The sequence below is a fragment of the Calliphora vicina genome, chromosome X (genome assembly GCF_958450345.1).
Source record: "Calliphora vicina chromosome X, idCalVici1.1, whole genome shotgun sequence".
Taxonomy (NCBI): Eukaryota; Metazoa; Arthropoda; class Insecta; order Diptera; family Calliphoridae; genus Calliphora; species Calliphora vicina.
Genome location: NC_088785.1, coordinates 5,664,575 through 5,681,976, shown reverse-complemented (window position 1 = coordinate 5,681,976; position 17,402 = coordinate 5,664,575). Strand labels below are relative to the sequence as shown.

Sequence of the window (17,402 nt, the reverse complement as noted above, 5' to 3'; positions counted from 1 at the left end):
TTAACAAAACGTTTAATTTCATTGAATCTGTTCCGTGATATAATTTCGGAAATTTTGCAGTGCGTGTATTCTCGCAGTGCACCCAATACATATCTTCTTTTGGCATAGAACGAAATCCACTGTAAAGCAAAATACTCAAGAATACATATATTCAAATCTTCTGCGTTGAAGGATAAATTGTGTTTATTAGCTTGCGATGTATAAATGCAAGTCTGCTAAATGGTTAAACTAATAACCTTTTCCCATTCAAGTATGAAATAATATTGAACTCATTGTCCAAAAAAATAGTTTGAGACATTTGAACATCGCATGGTCTTATTATCCAAATAGAATTTGTTTTGCTTGATCTCGAGGGCATTATTTTCTGTCAGAACATCTCAAGTGGAACATCATCGTCGCTATCACTGTCACAAAATACTTATATTTTATCTGGTACATGCGATCTCTAACAAAGTCCTCAGCAACACCTTCATCTTCATCAATATTACAATCCGGATCTGATAAGATAATAGCTATCAAAATTGTGGTGCTCATATTTTTCCAAAAAATCTAGTTTTTAAAACATTTGCATTAAAAACTTCACGTTTTGATGGTCTGAAATTCTATTTTAGCGTAAGAAAAATCTTAAAAAAAATAATACATATCAAGCCATTGTACCCAATTGGGTACAACAATTTTCCTAATCACACAACTTTGTCCCAAAAAATTATTTTTCTTATACATTTTTATAAAATGTACACATAATCACTCTACTTCACAAAATTATAAAAAACTCTTGCTTTCGTAAAACTGTGTTTGCTCTCTCCGCAGCTCAATTGTTACTAACCTCGCTAATATTCCAAAAAATTATATAGCATTATAAAAACAGGACAAAATATACCTTAAGGGTATTATTTTTTTAAAATTTTTATGTGTGATGTTTAAAAGCACAGTGTGTTCAATGCAAAATCACAAAAAAAAAGTTGTCAAATTTGTCTTGTTAAAAAATTTATGAATATTTGAATATTGACTTTTTTCTGTACATAAGCAGGTACAATGGCTGGGAATGGGTTAAAGGAAAACATTTAACTTTCTTTTCACCAAAACAAAAAAACTTAAAAAACCATTTTGAAAAAAAAAGTCAACAAAGTTTTTGATTTTGTAAAAAAAATGTCTTGAGTTACAAACAGAATAAACACATGTTTGGCCAAAATTCAAAATTTTGATCGCCTCTAACTCAGAGAGCTCTTGACCGGTCTTGTTGAAAAATTGTGTCTGAATTACTATCCACTGCCTTGCTATTCTCACAACAAAGAAATATATTGAAATTCTGGGTATACAAATTTGAGAATTTGTAGTGGATCGTGAGAATGTAAAATTGTTGTTCAGCTCATGTAAACTCCTAAAGTGTGATAAATTTTCTGTTGTTTATATTATATTATGTATATTTAAAAGTAGGTTTTAGAATGATTCTAAAACAGGGAAGCCCAAAAAGAGAAATTGTAGTTTGTGTGCATGTATGGGTTAAAAATAAAAAATTCGCAACAACATCAAGCAACAGAATGAAATATTTGTATTTTTACGCTCTATTGTTTGCAACTAAATGAGTTATTTGTATTTTTTTACGCTCTTGCTGTGTGTTTTGTTTACTTTCGGGTTGTCTACGTGTAAATTCACGAAAATGTTCGTAATCTCAACAATATGAACGCCTACCAATGTTCTAAAATATCGACTTCTAACTATTTTAATAAATATCTGTATTTTAATCTTTTTAATTCTAGGTTTATTGACTTCCCCCAATTCTACCAATAATGTAGGCAATCCTAAATCTAAGGAACATCAACATATTCAATCATCAGTTGCTCCATGGTCTACACAAACCATGGCAACAAAATCACAAGGACCTGGACTGGCTGAAATACAAAAGGCCGAGAGACGTGAACGTCGTGCTGATCAACAGCGTCAATTAGAGATTCAAGAGAAGCAGATGCGTGCTCTTGCGGCAGCTTCCGAAGCTCAAGATACGATTCTAAAGTGGAATGCTGCCCCCGTGCCAGTTAAAAGTTTTGCTGAAATCCAAGCTGAGGAGGCAAAACGTTTGGCTCATGAACAAATGGAATTGCAAAGACGCAAAGAACAAGAAGTTCATAATAATTTGGTCGCTTTCAGTTCTGCTGGTAGTGCTGCCGCCGGCGGTCTTAGTAGTTCTTCGAATATTTCGAGCATTTGGAGTGGAAATAAAATATGGGGAACCCCATCATCCAACACAACTGGTTTTTGGGAGGAACCTCTTAAATTCAATAGTAAATCCATTAGTGCTTGTTTATCTAACAGCAACAGCAATAATCTAAACAACAATAACAATAGTAATTTAACAGCTGCTTTAATTGTTGCCCAGTCATCGACTATACAACAAAAGCAAACAACTTCTCAACAGCACCATCAACATCCCTCATCTCAGCAGCCGTTAAGTAAGAACATCAAAAAGAGTCAAAGTGTTGCAGTAATGCAAAATACCGTATCCCCACCAACAGCTAGCACTTCCGGTGGCCCCAACATTCAAAAGAAACCGTCAAGCAATACTACACCATCTTCGAAACAAGCAAAGCCCCAAAAGGCCGATAACAATGGTGCAGTTTGTTTGGGTAATGAAAATAAAAAATCTACAACTAAAAACAATAATGCTGCTATTAAGGGTGATGACTACGAAGCTGAATTTACCAATTGGTGTACAAAAAGCCTAAATAATATGAACACGAAAGTTGACGGTAAGTTTTTTGTTTTTAATTTATTGAAAATTTAAACAACATAACTAATTATGAGTACATACAAATATAATTCATTACCATCATAACTACTGTAGTTACCCAAAAAAAGTAATACATCGCACTCGTTCAACAATACTGTATTAACTCAAAATTTTTAAAAATTCACTATATCTACTGTAAAAATTTCAACGTATTCCGATTACACTTTCATCTTTAAAACCACATTTGAGACCATTTTCGTGATAATTAGTGACAACCTTGTATCAACAAAATGGTATTATTTTGAGTTAATACAAAAATTTAAATAGAAATACATCGTATATTTTCATAAAAAAAATGTATTATTCTGAATTGAGCCTTTTCAAGTTAAAAATAATCAAATTGTTTTATTTAAATTTGGTTGTATTTTGAGTTGATACTGTTTTCTTGATAAAATAATACAAAAAAATATCGAGAAGTTCAAGAAAAATGGTAGTAAGTCAAAAAATAGATTTATTTTGCAATAATTGCAAAAATGTTAAAGAAAAACAATGTAAATATACTATTTTCAAATGGAATTTGCTTACTATAATGATGTAATTCTCTTAAAATGTAATCACAAATAGTTTTTGCCTTCTACTGAAAATTTTAAAATTTTGGGTTAATACAGTATTGTTGAACGAGTGCGACATGTATATTAGGGTGGGTCAATTTGTTCGTGTGAGAAAAAACGTGACAGGCGTATAGTAAAATTGGAATCTACACAAAATTCTAAAAAAATTTCCAAAAGAAAGGTATGGGTCTAAAATTAAAAACTAGCTCTCGCCGAAAGACATCAAGATTTAAGATTTCACTCTGCTACAAAATAACACTTGTTTTGTATGTTTTAAAGACAATTTTATGTAGACAAAAATGAGTCATTACTTGTTAAAATCGGTTTATATTTGCAAAAGATATTAAACTTTTTCGAAAAAAGTTCAAAAAAATTTACCTTGTAAATTGAAAATTGTACTAATATTTTTGTTTGTTTTTTTTTTATTCATATACGCTGGAGTAGAAAATACTAAAAAAGTTGTTAATGAAAAGTTGAATAACTTTTAAAATTTTCATCCGATTTGAATAATTAGAACTATGTTTTGTTAAGAACTAAATTTTCTTTATACATTTTTATAAGCTTTCATATCAAAATAAGCAATGAAAAGCGACTAAAATCAAAAAAGTTGAAATTTTTTTTTAGATATTCATAACAAAAACTATACTTATAACTTACAAAAATGTATCAAAAAATGCACATACAATTTGTTCGGCCCAAGGACGAAGCCTATTGAAACTGGCTGAAATCGGTCCATTTTTTCACCTAGCCCCGCTCATAAATATTTAATTTATGTAGGTATCTACACAAATTTCGCTCCAAATATGTTTTATATATACAAAAATCATGTCACCAACTTTTATGATGATCGGTCTGTAATTAGTCATAGCTCCCATATAAGGCCCGCATCCGAAAATCACTACAACGAGCATAAATCTCTTACAAATGTTGGAATACACATAAAATTCAATAGGAATAACTTTCATATAGACATAAATCACATGACCTGATTTCATGGCGATCGGTCCTTAATTGGTCATAGCTCCCACATAAGGCCCTCTTCCGAAAATCATTCACGAAAATAAATGATTGAAATTTTAAAAGAAAAATTATTTTGCTCATTTACTTAGTGTAGGGTTTTATATGGTCGGGCTTGACCGACCATACTTTCTTTCTAAAAAATATGAATATAAATATATTTTATCCAGATAACATAATTATTTATATAATCTAGGATAGCTTCTTATAGCTGTAAAAAAATTAGTATTTAAATAATTATTAGTATTTTTTTGTTCTTCGAATTTTTTGAAATTTCAATAATAATGAACCATAAGCAGAAAATTATACACATATGTTACTTTTCGAGTTAAAATCTAAACTCACAGGTACTTTTCTCCAACTAATAATACTTTCTGACTATTTTATAATAATAAACCTAAAAATTATGCATACTTGATTCTGAATGAGTTAAAATTCACCAAATGTGACTATTTATTTTATTTATTTAATTCAAAACATGCAATATAAAGCCATACAGGCCAAAATAACAATATTACATAGCAGTAACAGTAATACCTGAAATATACACTATTAATACATTTGTAAATCTATCATTATTCTACAATGAATTGCAAGTTATTATGTTTAGTTTTAAAAAGTCTAGTAGCAATGGAAAAAGATAAAATTGTGCACAAATATTTAGAAAATCCGACTTTGTAGGGTTCAAAGATAGCCAAAATCTGATTTTCGGCAGAATTCAGGTCAAAAATTTTACGTCTCGGCAGCTCGAGGTTGTGTAGCCTTTAAATATGAATACGTAAAATTGGACAAAAATATTAATTTGGCAGGCAATACGCTGCTGCGGTTTGAAGAGTCAAGATTTTTAGACGTGTTTTTAAATGATTTTCAGAATTAAATATAAAAAGGGAGTTTGGAATAGCGATTGCTGTCATTTATAAGACATCACGCATCTGATACAAAGTGTTAGCCAGGTTGTCATTACTCAATGACAAGTTGTCATTACTCAAATACCACTATGAAGTGGTATAATGAGAAATCTTCGTCCAATTGAGATATATTGGGCAATTGTTAATAGTAAATTGAAAAAGAGTGCAGGTACAGTAAATAACCAGATTTTGATGAGAACAAAGTGGATAGGCTGGAATAACGGTAGAGGTGGTAAGAAAAGTTGTGCAGCTATTAATGAGAGCGATAAAAAGAGAAGCCAGACAGTTTATTCGGAATAAAGACACATAAAGCTACAGTTATATTTTTAATAAAGCTTAATAAATTACCTTTAATTTCATGTATAAAATGTTAACATACGTTGTTTCATTTAAAAGTTATACTCGCTTTGATCCGTACCGATTTTAAGTGGCCACTTCTTTATATATAAAAACATTATAAAAATAATATTATAATAAATTAAATAATTCATAAAATTCATCGGCTCCCAAGCCAAAAATATATATATTAAAGATTAACAAAGTATTAGTTCCATTCAGTAGCAATGCGAAACCATGAGTTAAAATCGTAAAAACATGACAAAATTAATTTAACAAACATTAAAGGTTTTGAAATAATTGCATAAGTTTCAATCGAAATGCATTATTAGAATGAGAAAATATGAGTAATAAAAAAGGTAATTGATTCCACCAGTGGTACCTTTCTTTAGCATTATCTAGGGAGACTTAATAGTACTATTTCTTTCTTCCAATTGGGGTGGCGAAGCACACCGGGCCAGCTAGTCCTCCATACTTTTATCGGATATATGAAAATAAGTAAGTCATTGTTACAAAAATTTTGCATTATTGTTTTTAAATTAAATAAACAGTCATTTGAAGTTTAATTACCAGGAAATACTCGTATGATCAATATTTTTAAATGAGTTTGTGTTATTCTTTATTAATAGGTTCCCTTGCCTAGCTTGCTACATCATCTGATCTTTACGAGGGTGCTGTGGCTTAATTGGTTAGCGCGTTTGATCATTAAGCATGATATGGTATTTGTGGCCTGGGTTCGATTCCCAGCCACTGCCAATCAACAACATCAGTTTATAATAATTATTAGTTTACTAATAACTAATATTTATCACAGCGCCCTCCTTCAGTGGTATAACACTAAAACGCCACCGAAGTAAAATAATAAAATAAAGGTTGTTGGCTTGACTAAGGCGCCATCTCACCACCAGAGGCGCTGCAACCTGCACTAATAACAAACATAACGCGCAATTGCAGAGTTGTTAAATAAAAGCTTTTCTCCTCCTTTCACCACCTTTTCTCTACACTCTATCCCCTTTCCAAAGAAAGTAACACATTTATATATAGGCATAATTAATTGCCTGAGTGTTACTTCTCTTTTTTAAAAAAAAAAAAAAAAATTATTGTAATACAATTTAAACAAGTAATAAAGTATGGTCGGTTAAGCCCAACCATATAATACCCTACACTAAGTAAAAGAGCAAAAACATTTTTCTTTTAAAATTTCAATAATTTATATTTTTGAGTGATTTTCGGAAGTGGGGTTATATGGGAGCTATGACCAATTATGGACCGATCACCATGAAATTAGGTCGCGTGATTTGTGTCTACACTGGTGCATATTCCTATAAACGCACACTACTTTTTTTTTAAAAAAATTGTAAAAATTAAACAAGAACATAATTAGGGGGCTAAAAATTTGTTTATTAAATTAGTTAATTAGTTATTAAATTAGTTTACAAAAAAATTCATGTGTACTTTATTTATTTTTTTACTTAATTTTCGAGATTAACAGCTATTTTTAAGGGTATTTTCCTATAAACGCACTTTAATTTATGGGCCACTGTAGCATTATTAATAATGTGTGGATGATCCTTTGTTATGGATTGTTTCAAAAATACGGTCTGGCATTGATTCCGCTAATTTTTTAAGCAGATCGGAATCAATTTCCACCCACAATTGTTTAATTTTTAGTTTCAGCTCTGTCACAGTCACTATGCTTTCATTTCATTTATTGTAATATTTAAAGCCACATTTGGCCAATTGTACTAATACTAATATACATTCAATATCAATATTAATACTAAATATTACTAAGTTTAACAAATTCATATGCCTTAAAAAATAAATATGTATATGGGGGATTTCATGTCAAGTGAACCAACTTTTGAAATCGATGTCTTCCGATCGGGATGAAATTCACCAAGGTTAGCTCTATTGGATAGTAACTCAGACACAATTTTTCAACAACATCGGTCGAGAACTCTCTGAGTTATAGGGGGTAAAATTTTGACAATTTGGTCAAACAGGGGTTTTTTCTTATCCATGTAACTTATTACCTATTGTTCTTAGCAAAATGTGTCCAAATAGTAAGATAGCTATTTCTTCGATCTTTCGAAAAAAAATATTTAAAAAAAAAAATAAAAAATTTTTAATATTTTTTTTCCGAAATCAAAAACTTTTTTGACTTTTTTTTAAAATACGCCTTTTTTTTTTTTTTTTTTTTTTTTTTTTTTTCTTAAAATAAAGTTTAGATATTTTCCTTGAACACCTACTTGGTCGCTTAGTGGGATGCGAGTGGGATATCTATCAAAATAAATATTTTGTAACTCAAAACATAAAATTTTTGACTTTTTTTGCAAAATCAAAAACTTTGTTGACTTTTTTTTTCAAAATGGACCCTTTTTTTAAAAATTTTTTTGTAGTCAAAAGAAAGCTTAGGTCCATTCCTTTAAGATATTTTTAGTCCCTTAGTGGGATGCGAGTAGGATATCTATCAAAATAAATATTTTGTAACGCAAGACATACAATTTTTTAATTTTTTTTTGCAAAATCAAAATTTTTTTCCAATATGGGCCCTTTTTTAATTTTTTTTTTTGCTCAAAAGAAAGCCTAGGTCCATTCCTTTAAGATATTTTTAGTCCCTTAGTGGGATGCGAGTGGGATATCTATCAAAATAAATATTTTGTAACAATTTTTTAATTTTTTTTTGCAAAATCGAAATTTTTTTCCAATTGGGACTTTTTTTAAAATTTTTTTTTTGCTCAAAAGAAAGCTTAGGTCTTTTCCTTTAAGACCTATTTTGTCACTTAGGAAGATGTGAGTAGGATATCTATTAAAATAAAAATGTTGTAACTCAAGACATTCAATTATTGACTTTTTTTTGCAAATTCGATTTTTTTTTTAAAATGGGCCCTTTTTTAAAAATTTTTTTTTAGTCAAAAGAAAGCTTAGGTCCATTCCTTTAAGATATTTTAGGTCCCTTAGTGGGATACGAGTGGGATATCTATCAAAATAAATATTTTGTAACTCAAGATATACAATTTTTGATTTTTTGGCAAAATCAAAAACTTTTTTGACTTTTTTTTAAAATGGGCCCTTTTTGTAATTTTTTTTTTGCTATAAAGAAAGCTTAGGCCTATTCCTTTAAGATGGTTTTGATCGCTTAGTGGGATGCGAGTGGGATATATATCAAAATAAATGTTTTGTAACTCAAGACATACAATTTTTGTGTTAAAACATTTATTTTGATAGATATCCCACTCGCATCCCACTAAGGGACTAAAAATATCTTAAAGGAATGGACCTAGGCTTTCTTTTGAGCAAAAAAAAAAATTAAAAAAGGGCCCATATTGGAAAAAAATTTTGATTTTGCAAAAAAAAATTAAAAAATTGTATGTCTTGCGTTACAAAATATTTATTTTGATAGATATCCTACTCGCATCCCACTAAGGGACTAAAAATATCTTAAAGGAATGGACCTAAGCTTTCTTTTGACTACAAAAAAAAATTTAAAAAAAGGGCCCATTTGGAAAAAAAAATCGTATTTGCAAAAAAAAAGTCAAAAATTGTAAGTCTTGAGTTAAAAATATTTATTTTGATAGATATCCCACTCGCATCCCACTAAGCGACCAAAAGGGTCTTCAAGGATAATATCTAAGCTTTTGTTTGACCTAAAAAAAAAGATTAAAAAAGGGTCCATTTTGAAAAAAAAAGTCAACAAAGTTTTTGATTTTGCAAAAAAAGTCAAAAATTTTATGTTTTGAGTTACAAAATATTTATTTTGATAGATATCCCACTCGCATCCCACTAAGCGACCAAGTAGGTGTTCAAGGAAAATATCTAAACTTTATTTTAAGAAAAAAAAAAAAAAAAGGGCGTATTTTAAAAAAAAGTCAAAAAAGTTTTTGATTTCGGAAAAAAAATATTAAAAATTTTTTATTTTTTTTTTTAAATATTTTTTTTCGAAAGATCGAAGAAATAGCTATCTATACTATTTGGGACACATTTTGCTAAGAACAATAGGTAATAAGTTACATGGATAAGAAAAAACCCCTGTTTGACCAAATTGTCAAAATTTTACCCCCTATAACTCAGAGAGTTCTCGACCGATGTTGTTGAAAAATTGTGTCTGAGTTACTATCCAATAGAGCTAACCTTGGTGAAAATTTCATCCCGATCGGAAGACATCGATTTCAAAAGTTGGTTCACTTGACATGAAATCCCCCATATACATTATCAAATAAATTTAAAGATATTAGAACTATGGCCCCCAGCCAAAAAAAAGCAGTATAAAACATCACTGCGAGAATAATTCTCACACAAATAATAAAAAATATAAAAGGTCCATGTGAGCGAAAAACTGTATATTATCCATGGCAGAATTAAAAAGGTACCATTATTAGAAAGTATATTATCAATTTTACATTTTCTATAACGTCAAAGCAAATGATAATGAAAAAATATTAAAAAGGTTTATTTGAAAATTTCAATTTTGAAAAGTTTTTATCAAAAATTAGCAAATTGTATTTTATTATAAATATAAAATGAAAAAAGTGAAAAAAATTATGGGCATTATTTGCATAAACTTTACGGGACATGTATCCCCACAAGTTCTCCATTGGGTTTAAGTCAGGACTACAAGCCGGCCAGTCCAACAGAGGAATGCTATTTTCATTAAACCAATATTTCGATTGCTTAGCAACATGGACTACAGCATTATCTTGTTGGAATATGCAATCTTCATCCATTTTTTCATCCATAAATAAGAGAAGAGCATCTTCCAACAGTTCGTTATAAATCGCACTATTAATTTTTGTCGGAACAAAACATATTTTCGACTCGCCAACTGCAGAAAACGCTGCCCAAACCATAACACTGCCACCACCGAAATTACGTTTTGACATCCGAACATCGTTTGATCTCAATAGCATGAGTATGAGTCAGGATCGTCTAAATTAATTTTTTTTCGTCAGAGAAAATTACCTTTTTCCACTCATCTGTCCATTTTATATATTTTCTTGCGAATTTTAGACGATTTTTGGTTTACATTTCGGCTTTTTCCATTTTATGTTTTCATCGTTTCGTAAAATGTGTGCAACGTGTTTGGAAGTCACTGGAAGATTCAATTTATTCTTTATTTGTGTGGAATTCAAATTGTTGCGGGTTGATTCCAGTTTTATTAGATTAAGTTGTCATGTTAGTTTTGTATTTCCCTTTGTAGGTTTGCGAACTCCATAATTTTGACCTTTCTTCAAGAAATTTCGCACAACTTTTTCCGAACATCCTTGGTGGTGAAAAAATTTAATTTGAATCTTTTGTTGATCGGACAAAAAACTTCCCTTGGGCATCTTAAAAATTTATGAAAATTTTATATATTTTTAGGTAAACAAAATTTAATTTTTTTTCCAGTTGTTTTTTTCATTTTTTGGGAAAAAAATTTTGTTATTTTAAATTTTTTAATTTTTTTTAATTTTAATTTTTTTTTTAAATTTAAATTTTTTTTTTTAAATTTTAAAATTTTTTTTTTGTTTTTTTTATTTTTTTTGTGCAAAAAAAATTCGGGTTAAAATTTTTTTTTCCAATTTTGACCCATTGTAGGTCCATCTTACTATGGTCTTATATACGTCGTTGCAAATGTCTTTGAAATATCTATCATTAGATATCCATATTGTCTATATTAATGTCTTAGTAATCCAGATATATGTATGTAGGTCAAAAATAGGTAAAAAATCGAGGTTGTCTTGGTTTGCTGAGTTTGCTGATTTTAAATAGAAAAATTCTCGAAAGCGTGTCTGACAGAATTATGAAGATTTGGATCCCGAAGATATCTGGGGTCTTCAGAAAATTGATTTCAACAGACAGACAGACGGACATGGCTTAATCGACTCCGCTATCTATAAGGATCCAGAATATATATACTTTATAGGGTCGGAAATGAAAAATGTGGAAATTACAAACGGAATGACAAACTTATATATACCCTTCTCACGAAGGTGAAGGGTATAAAAATTAAGTGCGTTTATAGGAATATGCACCAGTGTATATGAAAGTTAACTATGTATGTTGAATTTTGTGTGTATACCAACATTTTTAAGCGATTTACGCACATTAAAGTGATTTTCGGAAGCGGGTCTATATGGGAGCTATGACTAATTATGGGCCGATCGTAACAAAATTTGGTGACATGAATTTTATATATATAAAACTTATTTGGAGCGGAATTTGTGCAGATACATATATAAATTAAACATTTATGACCGATAAAGTCCAATTTCGAGAGGACATTTGTATGGGGGCTAGGTGAAATAATATACCGATTTCAGCCAGTTTCAATAGGCATAGTCCTTGGGCCGAAAAAATTATATGTACCAAATTTTATCGAAATATCTTCAAAATTGCGACCTGTACTTTGCGCACACGGTTTACATGGACAGACGGGCGGACAGACATCGTTTAATCGACTCAGAAAGTGATAAGGTGGGTGTTAGACCAATATTTTTGGGCGTTACAAACATCTGCACAAACGCATTATATCCTCCCCACTATGGTGATGTAGGGTATACAAATTTAAAGAAATCTTAAGATATTTTAACTGATTTGTTTCTAGAGAAATTAGATGAATCATTGAATGAAAAAGTCTGTTTTTTTATTTCTAAATTTTGAATTTTTCTACTAAAAATAAATTAAAAGTGAAAACCGAAGAATAATTGTCGGTTTCGGTTTTAGGCCTTTAAAAACCGCGGTTTCGGTTAAAACACGAACACGAAACTCTAGTTAATAGTACGTAAGTTTTATATTTTATTTTAACCATCGATTTTTTTTCGTCTCACATTGAGTTTCATTCATTTGCCATTATTTATTTAATTTTAATTAAACTCATAATTAATTGTGTATACAAATATTGTAATAAGAATAAATAATTATATGTATATGTTTTTTTTACAGTGCCTACATTTGTCTCCTTTTTACGAGACTTGGAATCACCATATGAAGTAAAGGATTACATTCGCATGTATTTAGGTAAATTATAAAAGTATCATTTATCATTTTAAGATTTTACACCTTTCAACACTAAGGTGGGGCGGAGAAAAAATTTACCCAATCTAATGTACTTATTGTTATGGAATTCTAGATACATACATATACATATATGAATATTGCATGACAAACTTTCACCAATTTTGATTATGGGATGTACAAAATTACTATGCATATTTATTGTTAAAAAAATATTATATACATAGTTTATGGCCTTGTATTTTTTTCCCTTTTAAATTTTTGTTCTTTTTTTAATTCAGGTGAAAGCAAAGAGTATATTGACTTCGCAAAGCAATTTCTTGAACGTCGCAGCAAATATAAAAATTTACAACGCGCACAAAATGCTCATGACGATGACTTGTGTAAACCAGCTCTGGCTATAACTCCATCAGTTAATGATAACAGTGATAATAAGGTATTTATAAATGACTCTTATATATAAAAACAAAACAAAATATACTTCATTTATATACTCTCCAACCAATTATAAGGCCTTTATTAAGAGTTTATTATTGCTGTCAAATTATCTCACCTTTACATTGAGTACATATAAATGTGTAGTAATTATTAAGTAAAGCGTTTTTAACGAACATAAGCCAAAGATAACTAAACTACAATAAATCGAGTAGTTAGCGGCGAATCATCAAAAGCGAAATTGTATAGTAGAAGAAATTAACTTCACGTTGGTGCATTTATAAATCATTTAGATTTTTTATTTTAACTTTTGTGACCTGCTGTTTAGAACGACTGGACCGATTTGGAAAATTTTTTTTCAATTGTTCGTCATAGTCCAACTTAGGTTTTTAAGGAAAGAAAAACCGATATGGCTAATTTTTTATTTAAATGTTCGTAGTAATCCAAGTTTTTTCGATATATCTAAAATCTAAGAACGCCTTGACCGATTGAGCAATTTTTATTTTTAAATGTTTGCAATATTCCACAAAAGTTTTTTACAGAAAGAAAAATTGTTCACGCCCACTTTCAAATACATCAAATACATTTGCAAATATGGGACCAAAGGCAGTGACATGGCTGTGTTTGGAGTTAGTGCGGATAATTCCAACGATGAAGTCACTCAGTTTCAAATGGCAGTAACAAAGCAACTTTGCGCATTTTTTCACTTCCCATTCATGAAAGACATCCATTTGGTCGTACATCTGGAATCCCGTTCCAGGTTTCCACCGATGCATTAGGTCGCATTTACACTGTCTATCCAAGAGAGGATGAGTGTTTCTATTTGCGTTTGCTATTAGTCAACGGTCGTGGTGCAACATCATTCCAAAATTTGCGAACTATAAATAGTGAATTGTGTGACACGTATAGAGAAGCGTATCAACGCACAGTGGATACTATAAGGTGAATGCATATCATAATTATTTTTTGCAAATTTTTGAAATTATCCATAAAACAAGTTCTATTGTAAAGCTAAGATATCAAGCAATAATTATTTGCAGAAATAATAGTTATTATGCCATCAGAAGTATTCGAAAATGGCGACAGAACACACTACTTTCGACTTTAAAGATTTGGGGAGTTAAAATTATACAATATTCAAGAGCGTATTTTTAATATTTATAATTATTTTTTTAAGATGTTATACCTTGTAGGAAAAGGTATCTTGTCCAGATTCTATTTTGGTTTTGAGAGTTTTGTATATGTTGTTAGCAGATTTTAAATTTATTTATTTGATTCTGGATAATCAATTTTCCCGGTTAATTGAGTACCAATTTTAAGTAGTTTTTTAATACATATAGTTTTTCGATAATGACATTTACGGCTCTATATTGCTCCCTGATTCATCAGTTGGATCAATATCGTCCTATTTGGTGGACAAACTTGCACAATAACGTTTTCAGCATTAAGGCAAACTGCTCTCTGGTAAACAATTTCAAAAAATGTCTGTTTAATCTCCATTATCTCATTGGTAAGTTTTTTCATTGATATGAATTCATTTAATTTTTCCACGAAAATTGTAGCAGCTATATAATCAGCTGAATATTTTTCTCCTGCTGTATTAAGTTTGTGAATACAATGTCGCTTTTTTTATTTAATTTTGAGTTAAATATTTTAGCCTTTTCTTCGCTGTTAATCCAGAAACTGGAGTTCCTTTAAATCTTTCCTTCCGGAACCATTCATAAACAGCAAAATCTGCTTTTGGCTATTCAGCAGTCTTTAAAGTTGTTCGGTTTCGGTAATGTATAATACTAACAATCCCCACTTCTATAATTTCTACATTAAACACGTATACACGGATTAAAGCGAGCATTAAACGAAACAACGTATGTTAACATTTTATACATGAAATTAAAGGTAATTTATTAAGCTTCTTATGCCTCACATTAATAGCTGCACAACTTTTCTTCCCACTTCTTCCGTTATTCCAGCATATTTATTCCACTTTGTTCTCATCAAAATCTGGTTATTTACTGTACCTGCACTCCTTTTCACTTTACGTTTAACAATTGCCCAATATATCTCGATTGGACGAAGATTTGGGCAATTTGTTTAATTGATGTGTTTTGGTATAACATCAATATTATTCTCATTATACTTGTCGTTGAGTAATTACAACTTGGCCAAAACTTTGTATCAGATGTGTGTCTTATAAATGACTCTCTTTTTATATATAATTCTGAAAATTCTTTAAAAACCTGTCTGAAAAGCTTGGCTCTTCAAACCGCTGCTGCGGATTGCCTGCCAAATTAATATTTTTTTTAAATTTTACATATTCAATTTACATATTCTTTTTTTTTGCTTATCCTAATGCTATCATCTTTATCTATCTCTATTGAAGGGAATCACAATGGACCTCAAGGTCTCTGGGTGGAAGTACACTTAGTGTACACCCTTCTAAACCTAACCTAAACCTAACTTACATATTCATATTTAAAGGCCACACAACCTCGAGTTACCGATACGTAAAAATTCTGACCTGATATCTGCCGAAAATCAGATTTTGGCTATCTTTTAACCCGACAAAGTCTGATTTTCTAGATACAGTAGCCCAATAAAGTCTACATACAGGAATTCAAATTAAATTTCTTTCGTTGAAAGCTGTATTTATAAGTTAAAAGTAATGAAATATATTTGTTAAAAAAATAAATTTACACAAAAAAAAATTAAAACAACATCACTGAAGTCGGGTTGAGCAACATTTCCTATCACGTTCAAAATTTCACCGTTATTAGAATTTTTAAATTCTGAGTCAAATAACGATTTTTTTTTTGGTTTTTTTGGGCTTTAAGGTTTAAAATATTATGAAACTTAATAGCCCCGCCCACCAAAAAGTAGGCGTGACCGAGAATAAATTTTTCGTTATTTTACTCAGAATCAATAAATCTAATAACGGTGAGCTTATGGGCGTTATTTGATTTTTTTTTGCTAAAATCGACATAAGACATGTATTATTATATATCTCACAAAAAAAAAATAAAAAAAACTGCTTTAAATTAAAGTAACATAATAATTTTTCCTGTATGTTGACTTTCTTGGGCTACTGTATTTGTGCACAATTTTATCTCTAGCTTCATTTTCCATTTTGTCTACACTTTTTAAAACTAAACATAATGACTTGCAATTCATTGTAGAACAATGGTAGATTTGTTGTTAAAAACGTATGGAAAAATTTTTCCATTTTGATAACAGGGGGCGTTGTTATGACTACTATAGTGCGTACGGATTGTATGTGGCCACTTTTTTATGCTTCCGAATCATCGTATGCAATAGAAGGAATTCCCCTTTTTCGTATTATTTAAATTGATTGTTCAAAAATAATCGAAACAAATTATGTTATAATCCCGGATAATAGAGGTAATTACGGTTAATCGATGCAAAACAATTAAATCGATCAAAAAATATTTCAATATTCTTTCCCGGTTAATTGATGTTGCCGGTTAATCGAATCACGAATAATCGAGGCCTCACTGTAATGCTTTTTGGCTTACCTACGCAACTTTGACTAGGATTTTAGCTGTTGGCGCCGTTTGCCGCCGATCTCGTTTTAACATAAAATTAAAGCTTAACTTATTATCTAAAAGATATATCAAAACTAGCTGCCTTTTCGTGTCTATAGACAAATGATATGCAAAAATGTTGAGCAACTCAGAAATTAAAACAAAAAATTGTAAATTTAATCAGCTTTTTTATTTTGGCAGTTTTGCATTTCTTATTAAACAAGAATATAATTTAAACAATTATGGAGAGACAAGGAATTAAGCTTTCATAAAATATATGCATAAAATACACATACCAAGATATTATATAAGTTTTTTTTTTAAAAAAGTTTCGCATATTATTTAATTTTTTTTCAACAATAGTAATTTGAATTTTTTCTGTGAAAACCTATTTTTTTGCACAGTGTCTTAAAGATAATTTTATGTAGAAATAAACGAGACAACACTTACAGAAATCGGTTTATATTTGCAAAAGTTATTAAACTTTTTCGAAAAAAGTTCGAAAAAATTGACCTTGAAAATTGAAAACTGCACAAATATTTTTTTTTATTCATATGCGCTGGGGGAGAAAATACTAAAGGTACGGTCACACACAGCTAATATTTGACGTTTATCGTCAAATATTTCATTGCCTGAATCTGACCACAAATAAAATTTAGAGCAAACAACAAAACAGATGATTTTAGTCAAACAAAATTATTTGTCGGCAAACAAAATATTTTCTTAATGTGAACAAAGTGTGACCACTAGCTACATAAATACCTAAAAAATATATAATTTGATCTTGCAAATATTTTTAAGGTTAGCACTTATTTCGAATTGTAAAGTAATA

At 29.9% G+C, this 17,402-nt stretch overlaps 1 protein-coding gene across 1 annotated transcript in view; it reads left to right on the top strand.

Annotated features, from left to right (window-relative positions):
- Gyf (GIGYF family protein Gyf) overlaps positions 1-17,402 on the top strand; it is a 59,095-nt gene that overhangs the window by 31,390 nt on the left and 10,303 nt on the right. Inside the window, exons 5-7 of the mRNA XM_065514740.1 lie at positions 1,761-2,747; positions 12,525-12,599; positions 12,878-13,032. Coding sequence (XP_065370812.1) covers positions 1,761-2,747; positions 12,525-12,599; positions 12,878-13,032 — 1,217 coding nt within the window. The remainder of the gene's footprint in view (positions 1-1,760; positions 2,748-12,524; positions 12,600-12,877; positions 13,033-17,402) is intronic.